A 12,365-nucleotide genomic window follows, 5' to 3' on the forward strand; every position below is an offset into this window, starting at 1 on the left:
AGACTTACACAGATAGTTTCCTGTCATCAGATTGATATACTCATCTTGTATACAAGCTGGTACAACCAACTGGGTGCTCCTGACTAGCACCAGTATTTGGTCATGAATGTTGGGAGAAAAAGTTATAATAATAAGAATTCCCAGAAGTTTTCTCTGATTTTAAACATCACAACTATTCTTCCAGTCAACACCATGGCTCATATCCAAGTCCTCAGAATGATAGGCATGTATTACTCTAATTTGGATGAACAAGGCTTGTAGCCTGTCTCAAACAATGTGTATCAACCTGCTGTTGATATGCAGAATCTATTTCCTGTTTTATTTCCTATTTTTGATTTTACACTAGTACTCCTATGTGCATTAAATATTACCTGCTTCCTTTAAATGAAACACAGAATAGCATAGAAACACTGTTGATATGGTAGGAAATTGTAGTGCCACTGTACAAGTGGATATTGTCGTACTGTCATGTTAAGTGTGCAAGTGCTTCAGTGTCCTTGACATATGTGATAAGAACAGAAGTATCAAACGTGAAATAAAGTTCCACACAGACACATCCAAGTACGCAAAATGAGCTGTGACTCCGTTCCTATGCAAGGAAGGAACAGATTCAGTGGATATCTGGCAGCACATGTAGACTGCATATGGCAAAGCATGTTACAAGAGTATTAACAGTATTCAAATGGTGCAAAGAATTCAGGTATGGCATGTGGAGATAACTGACCTCCCCAGACCTGACAAAGCACATTATTGACAACACTGAAGTAGTGGACAATGTAACATATGAATAACACTGGGTACTGTAATTATTAACATTGGAACAATGGACAATATGACATGGAAAAATCGCTGGGTGACAATTGATGCAATTATTATATCCCACATCAGTGTCAATTCTGTTAACACCATACTGCACAAACGTCTGGATTGCTGTAAGGTTTGCTCACAGTGGGTATCATAACATGTTATCAGTGAAAAGGAAGTCTGGCATATGGGCTTGGCATTGCAACAAATGATTCGGTCCCAGGCAGAGAGATATCAGTTCCTGTTCAAAATTGTTGCTAGTGGTGAGACATGATGCCTGTAGTTTGATCCAGTACGAAAAAAGAACCGAAGAAAACTCATTCTGCCACCAGAAGTGGAAAGCTCTTACTGAGAGATTTTTTGACGAACAGGGTTTCCTGTTGCTGAACTGGCTGGAACCAGGTGGCATCATCAATGCTACCTGTTACTGTGAGTCCCTGCACAATCTCCAAACAGCCATCAGAACACAGTGTCCACAGAAATTGTCTCAGTGAGTTGTTCTTCATAGCCATTGCTATGTTTCGAATGCCACTGTCACAGACCTGCGACAATTCAGATGGAAAACACTGAAACATCCCCTTTACAATCCCAATCTGTAACTTCCATATCTTTGGACTAATGAAGAGATGTTTGAAGAAACATTGTTTCAACTTCAATCAGGAAGCGAAAGCTCCAGTGGAACAGTGGCTTCAGCAGCAACCAGTAAGCTTGTTTGCAGCTGGTATTGAAAGACTGTTAACTTAATTCTGAAGCAGACTATTTCTAGACTCATCTGACTGCAGCATGTATACAGTGCTGGAAAAAATTATATTTTTCGAAGTCACTGACGTTGGTGTTCCTACTCCGTACATACCGTTTCGTTTATATAAAGTTTAATTAACATATTCCATGTCAATACTGTAATAACAATGCTCGGGGTTACTGAATTGAAAATTAAATTTTTGACCATGAACTTCATTTTTATAGGTACTGAGATTTAAAAGAAATCGACACTTACTAGCACGGAATTTTTGTGGCCAAAATACAAAACAATTGCAGTTTAACTGCCAATGTGTGCCTTTTTTCAAAATATATTTCTTTATTTTAGGTGGCAGTGAGCTAAAGAGTGACTAATAAAGAGTTATTTGAATTAATTCTCGACAAACGGTCTTCTGAATTGTTATAAGAGTATGTTTTGACGAGATAACAAATAGGCGAGTGTTCACACAGCGTTTTTGGAAACTAAGGAATCTATTTATTTTATGAATGATCTTAAGAAAAGGCAGAAGTCATGCGGGTCATTAAAAGGCACATTTCTAGCAAAATATTCGAAATGGTTGAAGCCTGAAGTGAAGGTTCTTAATATAAACTCAGTGGTGTAACATTATGAGATCCATTGCCATCAGTTTTGGGTGATGGCAGCCCAAATTTTTTTTTTTATGAGGTAGGATTCAAAATGAAACAAATTATTGTTCCTTTGCTTATGAGGGAATTTTCTGAAAAATAACTTATGCTCACTATTGAAATGTCCCTCCGGTTAAGTGAGATGCAAAGTCCTTTAGCTATACCATTCAGTTTCTAATGAGGAAACTTCAACTTAACCTTCAACAATCCAAATATTTCACTAGAAACTTGTCAAAAGTCCAGCACAACTTCAACCATTTCTCAAAATGATTCATAAAATAACAAATGATTTAATTTCCTTAAAACATTCTGTAAACACACTGCTATTTACAATCTAGTCAAAACATACTCATATAATGAGTCAGAACAGTTTTTCTTCTCGAGCATTATTTCAAATAACTTGTAATCACCGAAGGCCACATTTGCTCACCGTCACCTAAAATAAAATAGTTATTAATGGTACTTGTGAGGTAAGTGTATCTTTATTGCGCGAGTGGAAAGATTTAAGCACGAAGCGTCAGCCTGAGTGTTTATCAATCATCAACTTCCACTATGTATTTACTGTTGTTAATCTTTCCGAATCCCTTTCTGCATTGTGGAATTCTGAAGTACACATATCTGGTTAATGTTTACAGTATAGAAACGTCAACTTCAGTGACTTTTAAAAATATATTTTTTTCCAGCTAGAATGAGATTCTGACCCACTGTGCAAGGTTTGTATATCCTTACATGTTTTAACAAAAAACACAAATGTCTGAGTCTATGTTTCATTTGAAGAAACTATTATAAAAATGTGGTATTTCACAAACAAGCAAACAAGAGATATTTTGTATAAAATGTATACTGGCACTTATGAACTCAATCCTGTAAGTGCAACATGTGCTTCTCTGCTACCAACCCTTGCAATATGTCAGGAGCTACCACGGCACAACAAATTGCAAGAGAAGCTAAAACTTTCTTAATTAAAGTAAATGTCTCAGTTCTGATCACCTGAAAAACACCATAATTGGTGAAGAGAAACCACAGAAATGAAATGATTCTCAGCTGCTGTGTTCCATGGTTAGTAAGTTGCAATATCGAATGCATATATTACTATTTCATTCATATGCAAATGAGCTTAATTCACCTGCAGAGATATAATACCTTTTATATGCCATTTAAACCAGTTCTTATATAAGTATAAAAGTATTATTCAATATGACAACTTCTCAATCAGAAATAATTCTGGAATATGCTAGTATCACCACTGTGGAGTAACAGCATGTCTGACCGTGAAATGAGCAGGACCAGGTTCAAATTCTGGTTGGAACAAGTTACCTGGTTCAGGTTCCTTCCGGGGTTTCCCTCCAACCCATTAAGAGCTGGGTAGCTTTTGGCAATGGACCCTGGACTCATTTCACTGGCATCATCACCTTCATTTCAATCAGACACTAGATAACCATCACAGTTGATAAACTAATAAAAAAATATATTCTAGTCAAAAAATATACCTTTCATAGTAACAGGACTACTATGCCTATCAATTAGAATTTCCCAGTCTCTGATCGGGTCAAAAATCCTGATAGAACTGATATTTAATCCTTGCAGTGAATTTCGGTAAAGTCCGGAGGGTCTAATTATTCAAATCCGCTCTTCTCACCTATATGTTGGGGCTCCCTGAAATCCTTTAAGATGCGAAAGCAACAGCAATTATCTTTCCCAAGAAAAACTGACATTAAGATACATGAATCATCTGCGGAGACAAAGAGGAAGGCAGAAAATAGGAAAGATTGGAAAATATTGGGTTTGCAGTGACAGACCTCCCATTTGGCAGAACACTGTTTATATGTACGAGATTCATCCAGAAAGTAAGTTCCAATGGCCGATAAAGAAAACAAAAACATCAATAAGTAAGAAATATTTCTTGCACTATTTACAGAGATTCACTGGCTACTTCTCAACATAGTCACCACCGTTATTGAGGCACTTATTGTACTGATGCACCAACATTTGTATGACCGTGTCAAGAAATCTGCCGCCAATGTCTGAAGCCATAAAGTCACTGCTGTCTGTACCTGAGCGTCATTGAGGAAACTTTTTCCTGCCAAAAAGTGCTTCAGGAGACGGAAGAGATGAAAGTCACTTGGCATGAGGTCGGGGCTGTAGGGTGGATGGTCGAAGATCTCCCATCCAAACTGAAGCAACAGATTCCATATGGCATTGGCTGTATGAGGTCGTGCAAAAGTGTAATGCCTCTTGTCAGCATTCCACATCTCTTGTTCTGGATCGCTCTCCTCAGATTTCGCAATGTCCGACAATACCACTCAGCATTAACAGTCTCCCTTCACAGTAAAAACTCGCACACGAGGACACCACGTCGATCCCAGAAGACAGTGCACGTGATTTTTTTGACAGAGATTGTCTGCTTGAATATGGTCCTCACAGGTGAAACACTATGCTGCGAATGCATGGGTTGTTGTTTTGTTTCTGGTGTGGCATGTTCCATTCAGTGTCAATGCTGCAGCCAGATGTTTTGTTTTGTGTTCATCTGTCAGCTGCTTTGGCAACTATCTTGCACACACTTTCTGAGAACCAAGCCACCAGGAGACGATCGCGTACAGCAGTGAGCAAGACATCTGGGGGAACTGACCAGAGGGTTCCGAAATTGTGAAGTGCCGGTTCTGCAAAACTGCTTGCTGCATACTTTCCATCAGTTCTGGTGTCACCAGGGATGGTCGGCCACTATGGTCTTCGTCCTGCACATTGATTCAGCCTTCAGTGAATTGTCTGCACCATCGTCTGACCATACTGTTGCTCATAATGTCGGATCTATACACATTGCACAATTGGCGGTGGAGATTGCTTCTGAGCATGCAGAAATCGGATAACTGCACGAATCTTGCAGTTGGTGGGAGACAATATCAGTACAGCCATTTTCTCCTAGCATTGTGCAATAACTACTGCTGTTACAAGACTGAAACTGCACTGCATTATTCCCACATACCCCCTCTCTACTGCTACATATGCACATTCCCATCCAACTAGTTATGCCATCTCTGGACGTGATTGGAACTTACTTACTGGATGAACCTCGTATATGCCTATCATCAGACAACATGGACAGATGGTGAAAACATAACAAATAATTTGCTGAAGAAATACTTACTGGGTTTCTCTGCAAACAAAAATTGCAAACCCACAGTTTGGCACGATAGTCAACTTGACATAATGGATTAAGAATTGCTCTACATGTGTTCCGAGTGCAAAGAACTGGGTCATACTGGATGGGAGGTAGATCTGAAAAGAAAGATCAATAATTTTAATTTAAATCAATCAATCTTCTTAATGTATCCTGCTGTTTGCTGACAACATAAAGTCCACTATAGTCTACTGTAGTCTATTCAGTTTTTGTTTTTCATGAGAAATTAGGAGTATTTTGATCGGTGTTCATTATAGATGCCTGTTGCTAGTAGTCAGAGTTGGCATGTAGTCAATAAATACTGCAGGGCTGTCTTCTGCAACTGGTACTGATGATTTTAATTTACTTCTTTTGTGGTTTATGGATGGACAATATAGAAGAATGTGTTCCAGATCTTCATCATGATTATTATACCACAGACAAGTAGAATTATCAGAAAGTTGAAATCGGTGTAGGTACAATTGTGTGACAATGTGACCTGTCTGGCTCTTGTTAAAAATGTTTGAACATGTCTGAGCAAGTTTTTCTATATTTCCAGGGCATTTGATTATTTAATTTTAATTTAAAAGTTAATATACATTAGACATTACCCAGTGGGTAATGCTACTGCAAAACTGGAACATGAATGATATTTTCAAATTTTACTCTAGGTACAATACATAAGACTAGCCTAATGTTCAGCACATCACCTCCATTTGACCATATTGCATTTTTGATACAGAGAAAATACAATATGACGTTGCTACGAAGTGGTGGTGATGATGTGATGAACATTTACCATCAATGAGCATTGTTATAACGGTTGAGAAAGAAAAACTAAAATTTTACAAGAAAACCTGTTCCACAGCAGTTTTGCACACACTCTGACAGGAATCAAAGTCCAGATCGGTTAAACTAGCATCAAGTTTGTTCCCTTCCTACTCCACTCATGCATCTTCCAACTGTCACACCAGTCATACCAACATAACTTAGAGTGTCACTATGATATTTCACACTAGAGTACACTCACGCTATGCCTTGTATATACAAATCTGTGACAGGTTAGATTAGGTTGGTTTATGCTTTTGTTATGTCTTGCATATACGAATCTGAGACAAGTTAGATTAGGTTAGTTTAGGCTTTTGTTATGCCTTGCATGTAAGAGTCTGTGACAGATTAGGTTACATTAGGCTTTTGCTATGCCTTGCATGTAAGAATCTGTGACAGATTAGGTTACATTAGGCTTTTGCTATGCCTTGCATATACGAGTCTGTGTAGGATTTTCGGCCCTGGTGATCTCTGTTTACTGATGTCAGTACTGGTTAGCATAATGGTGGATATACAAACGAAGTTTTATTATGAAAACCGTGTGTTTATTTCATTATTATTTGTTGTGCTTCACTATTTTTCAGTGATTAGTGACTTAACCCAAGTTTTGCACTCTTCACATTACATCATATTGTGTGTTTTATATCCCTATGTTCTTTTCCTTCACTACAAACCATAACGTTTGCACTTCCATTATCGCGCACCTCTCATATCAGACATAGCCTTACTTTACATAAGTCGAAGTGATGGAAATTTTCGACACTGTAAAGCCAGCTGGCTGGCTCAGTCTCTCGCATTTGTAACATTTGTAACACAGTTAACATATGGAACCCTTTTTACATGTTCTTTTATTATCCTGGAGTTTCTGCTTAAGAAAGTAAGTGCAATTTGTTGTTAACACAATATATTTGTCTTTATACTTATTTACTTACTGGCTTTTAAGGAACCCGGAGGTTCATTGCCACCCTCACATAAGCCCACCATTGGTTCCTACGTTAATTAATATTAGCTTATGAACATATGAAGGACAATGAATTACAAGATCGTTTGTTCTAGTGGATTAGGTCAGATTGCCCCAAAAACGTTTTTAACAATTAGATATATATAGAATTTAATAATTCTACTTTTCTTGCAGATGCCTGATAAATGCCTTGTTCCAAGTTGTCGAAGTGGGCTAATTATGATTCTACAGTTTTATATTTCCGTCTGACTAAAAAAGACAAAATATTTGGTATAGAAATATTCCCAGGAAGGAGTGGGTTCCGTCCAGAAGGCCAGTTCAATCTGCATTTCTGAGAAGCTATAATTAAATTTTATATATATATATATATATATATATATATATATATATATATATATATATATATATGCAGCTGGCAATGAGATGAAATTTCCACGTACACATCCCAAACTTAATGAGACAACAGTGCCTACATTTTTTCCTAACCTGCCAAAATATTTGAGTTTTCCTTCTTTAAGGAAAAGTGTCAAAAAGATCCTGAAGAAAGACGAAAGACTGCAAAGAAAAGATTAAAGAAACAAAATGTCGAATGATTAGCAGAAGATGTTATTAAAGGTTTTGGTGATAATTTTAAGGTTAAACTCAGAGGAATTGACAAGCAGCATTATCTCATAGACGAGATTTTTTTTTACAGATAAACTATAAAGTGAATACCTTCTATTGCTATAAGTGTTTCCATAATATAGTGAATTCATTATTCAATTTTATGTTAATGGTGCAACTGTGACTGCGGAAACTCTGAATTGGATAATCCCTTCAACATTAAACCTTACCAAATAGTCACAGTTGCAGGATTTACTCTCAAGATATGTGAACACTGATATTAACTCTGAAGTTTCTAGTGAAGAAAAAGTTGGATAAACTGAAAAAAATGTGTAACTCAACTAGAAGAAAACTTGGAGGTTGTAGATGAGACAGACATTGATTTTTTTATGCGAACAGCTAATGTTGTGCGGCATGAGGAAATGTAATTACTCTGTTAATATGATAAATGAACAGTCTCGTGCTACTTATAGTGCCCTCCAAGAAAATCAGATTCTATATTTAACTCATTCTGAACATATTCAAAATTTGTCATTCTCCTTTAACATATTGTTGCTGCGCCTCCAAAATCTGCTATGTGCTTTTTTAAATATCTTGCAGGAGAAAGAAAGGAGCATTGTCACTTTTAATTCCCTTAATTTTTAAAGATACTTTCGGTATAATTTCAATAATTACAAGACAAATGATGAAATTATACCGAAAGTAGCTTTGAAAAATCAAGGGAATTAAAAGTGACAATGCTTTTCTCTTTCTCCTGCAAATTAAAAAATATACACATAGCGGATTTTGGAGGCGTAACGACGATATCTCTATATAATGATAACAACTGCCATTTTTTTGAAAACCTACAGGACTTACTTACTTACAGACTTACAAAAAAATAAAAAAAATAAAATGGTCACTTTTCAATTAGAGGAGACTTATATCAATTCATCATTTCAATATAGTAGTGGTGCTACCACTGGTTTTGCTGAAAACTCTGTACGCACTGATGAAACCAGAACTGTTCAAGCATTTCTGGTTTCACCTGCATTTGGTAGGATGAAGGATGTAGTGTGTTATATCCTGTTAAGACTATGTCTGAGAAAGAGTTATATGACAAACTGTTAAAGTTTTACATCTGGTGATTAATTGTGGCTTAAAAGTAATAACTGTAATTTGTGATAACAATGCAGTAAATGAGAACTTGCTTGCAAAACTTAAGAAAGATCTCAATGTAAATATAGTTTTGAATTTCCTTCAGAACATGGTTCTAATTTATCTTATGTATGGTATGGTGCATATAATAAAGAATATAAGAAACCTTGGTTAAACCTACTTGATTCAGATAAAACTTTTGTATTTCCACCATTTAATAGTAATAACAGCGAGCAAAACTTATTGATATAAGAAATTTACATAAATCAGAGTGCAATAAAGCAGCACCAAAATTGAACTACGAAAGTGTTTATCCTAATAATATGGAAAGCCAGAATGTAAAACTAGTTGCCAATGTTTTTCATAATACAATTATTCATGTTTAATCTTTCGTACACTGCTTTTAACACCTGAATATAAATAATTGATTAAATGGCGATCTTACTCGTGTGTATTATGTAAGCATGTGTGGCTTACAGCTGTTTCGGTGTTGCTTGACACCATCCTCAGAGCCTACTAGATCTCGGAGCTATCTTAACTTCGTAGCCTGTTTGTGGGTGTGTTCATGTGATGAGTTGTGTCAAATAGTGTGTGTGTTCTGAAATTGATCTGTGTTGAGAATTTGATTAGGGGATGTATCACAGTGACATTCCCAACCTCCTTGATGGTCTTTTCACGAAAGTGAAATTTTCTGGTTATGACTTATGCGATAGATAAAGAACATCTAACCTGGTCTTTCCTTTAACGGTTGATAAAGACAACCAAGCGGCACAACCAAACGTGTTGTCTCCAATCGACTTGACGGCCACACATTCCACGTAAACCGTACTCCATCACGATCCTCGTTCTGCTGAATAAATTCTTCGTAAGTAGTCATTTCTGAAACAGCGAATAATTGATCCAACTCTGAAGGTTTTGGTTTATATATACTACGATTTACCGTAAATTAACCTGACATCTGTAAAAGTTAACCGGTTTATATATGTTACTAGAATTACTTTATGTGACTCAAAAACATCAAGATTTATGGTACAGCACTTTGTGAGTTCCGATGAAATAAATAAAATATATCCAATACGGATTGAAAGTTGCACAGTTTTATTTCCTTACCCACTATTCAAACTTGAATTCAAAAAAGTGTTTAAAATAATTTCTACACAAAAATAACACGGTAATATCGATGTGAAGTAAAAAAAAATGGTTTTGGTAAACAGCCTAGACTAAAACTGCATATTTCCTGTTCGCAATTCACTTCACATACTTTTTAAAATTCAGCAACACACTAATTACTTCTATGCCGTGGATTTGGCCCTGTCACCAGCGACCACGTCACTTCAAGGCTGCTTCAAGGGATCATCACAGTCTAGTAAACTGGCATTCAACGATATCTGACCAATGATTTTATGATCGTGTAAGAGATCTTTCCCACCAGAATCAAAGATATATGGCAAATTTTGAAAGACTTCCGCTAGTTCACAATAGGTAGCACAATTATTGCAGCGGTTAAAAAAAGGGTCAGGGAAAATTATTATGTAGATTAAGCACAAATTAAGCCCGGTTCAGAAGGTGCTTGCTTTCTTGCGTGTTTCCTTGCTGCTAGCAAGTTGGGTGCCGTGGTGGGTACAGTGCTGGCTCCCGTGTTGGCTACGGTTATGGTTGTTGTCAACGAGTTAGATACTAGTATCACAGTCTACAATATACAGTCACAGTCTAGTATATACAGTCGCGAAGCTCAATACGTAGTAAATAAGCAAACATTAGATAGTTGCTCAGCACTAGGATCGCTAATATCGCCTCATTACAGGCAATGCAAAATAGTACCGTCACAGTCTATTGTTTCTAGCACCATCAAAACTCAAGCTTCGTGACTGTTTAGTAGAGTGTGATACAGTCACGAAGCTTGGGATGATTTTTTGCAATTCTCGCGATAGTTGCTAGCCGCTTGGAGCGCTGTGAGTATTAGGAACATTCTGTGCTCGTTGAGGAACATTAGACTGTGCCACAGCCATCGTCTACTATATACAGTCCGTACAGGCTGTACAGGCAGACCACAGTCTACAATATACAGTCGCGAAGCTTGAGGTGATTTTTTGCAAATCTCGTGATAAAGCGCTCCAAGCGGTTAGCAACTAGAAACAATAGACTGTCCACGGTCGACTTTGGACTTTGTCGTCTTTCCATCGAGTGCTAGCTCATTGCGTATTTCACATTGATGCTTGTGAAATGTTCGTTATTGGTTGTAATGAAAATGTTAATGGCTAAAATACAATAATTGGAATAATAATATTTTACTAGAGCACGGCCTACTTGATTGGAAGGCCACCGCGTTGTAATTGCGGCAACGTTACATGGGGGCTCAGATTTGTGGCAGATTGTAAGACTGCTTACAGAAGATATCACTGTCATCAGTAATATTAATCTTTACCTGAAGTAGCTATGTATGTAGAGATAATTTCACATACATAATTCTTTGTCATTTCAGACATGTTGATATTTTAACGAAAGGTAGGTGTAGTTAAATTGGTGGAACAAGGATCACATGAGGATGAAAATCTTAGTACATTAGTTACAGATGTCTGCCCTTGTGGCAAACCAGTGTTCGATATTTGTAAACAAATAATATCTGTCGTAGCCTACTACTCAACAATTAGGCGTACTGCAAAATTTAAAATGATCTTGCAAGTACTAGCTGCTCTGGCAAAGAGGGAAAATTACAAATATTGTGTAGAATTCCATGATAAATTTCAGAACCCTTACTTTCTTACTTACTTACAAATGGCTCTTAAGGAACCCGGAGGTTCATTGCCGCCCTCACATAAGCCCGCCATCGGTCCCTATTCTGTGCAAGATTAATCCAGATTCTACCATCATATCCCATCTCCCCAAATACATTTTATATTATCCTCCCCTCTATGTCTCGGCCTCCCCAAAGTGTTTTTCCCTCCGGCATCCCAATTAATACTCTATATGCATTTCTGGATTCGTCCATACGTACTACATGCCCTGCCCATCTCAAACGTATGAATTTAATATTCCTAATACGAATATGAAGAATACAATGCGTACAGTTCTACATTGTGTAACTTTCTCCATTCTCTTGTAACTTCATCTCTATTATCCTCAAATAATTTTCTAAGCACCTTATTCTCAAATCCCTAAATCTCTGTTCCTCTCTCAAAATGAGAGTCCAAGTTTCACAACCATACAGAACAACTGGTAAAAACCGGTATAAATTCTAACTTTCAGATTTTTGAGAACATACTGATTACAAAAGCCTCTCAATCAACCGAATAATATTAGGCATTTCCCATATTTATTCTGCATTTAATTTCCTCCCGAATGTCATTTATAATTGTTACTGCTGCTCCAAGATATTTGAATTTTTCCACCTCTTTGAGGGATAAATTTCCAATTTTTATATTTTCATTTCGTATAATATCTGGTCATGAGACATAATCATATACTTTGTCTTTTCGGGATTTACTTCCAAAT

At 36.9% G+C, this 12,365-nt stretch overlaps 1 protein-coding gene across 7 annotated transcripts in view; it reads right to left on the minus strand.

Moving 5' to 3' along the window:
• Positions 1-10,308, minus strand: part of Sec23 (transport protein Sec23) — a 104,750-nt gene extending 94,442 nt beyond the window's left edge. For 3 of the 7 annotated variants that reach the window (XM_069816657.1, XM_069816655.1, XM_069816654.1), the window contains exons 1-3: positions 9,984-10,215; positions 9,603-9,752; positions 5,333-5,463 (exon numbers count right to left, since the gene is read on the minus strand). In XM_069816657.1, the coding sequence (XP_069672758.1) occupies positions 5,333-5,463; positions 9,603-9,750 (279 nt within the window). In that variant the 5' untranslated portion in view covers positions 9,751-9,752; positions 9,984-10,215. Of the gene's footprint in view, positions 1-5,332; positions 5,464-9,602; positions 9,753-9,983 lie in introns of all 7 variants that reach the window. The other 4 variants (XM_069816656.1, XM_069816652.1, XM_069816653.1 and 1 more) reach the window with 3 other exon arrangements.
• Between the last annotated feature and the right edge of the window lie 2,057 nt (positions 10,309-12,365).

The sequence above is a fragment of the Periplaneta americana genome, chromosome 17, assembly GCF_040183065.1.
Source record: "Periplaneta americana isolate PAMFEO1 chromosome 17, P.americana_PAMFEO1_priV1, whole genome shotgun sequence".
NCBI classification, from domain to species: Eukaryota; Metazoa; Arthropoda; class Insecta; order Blattodea; family Blattidae; genus Periplaneta; species Periplaneta americana.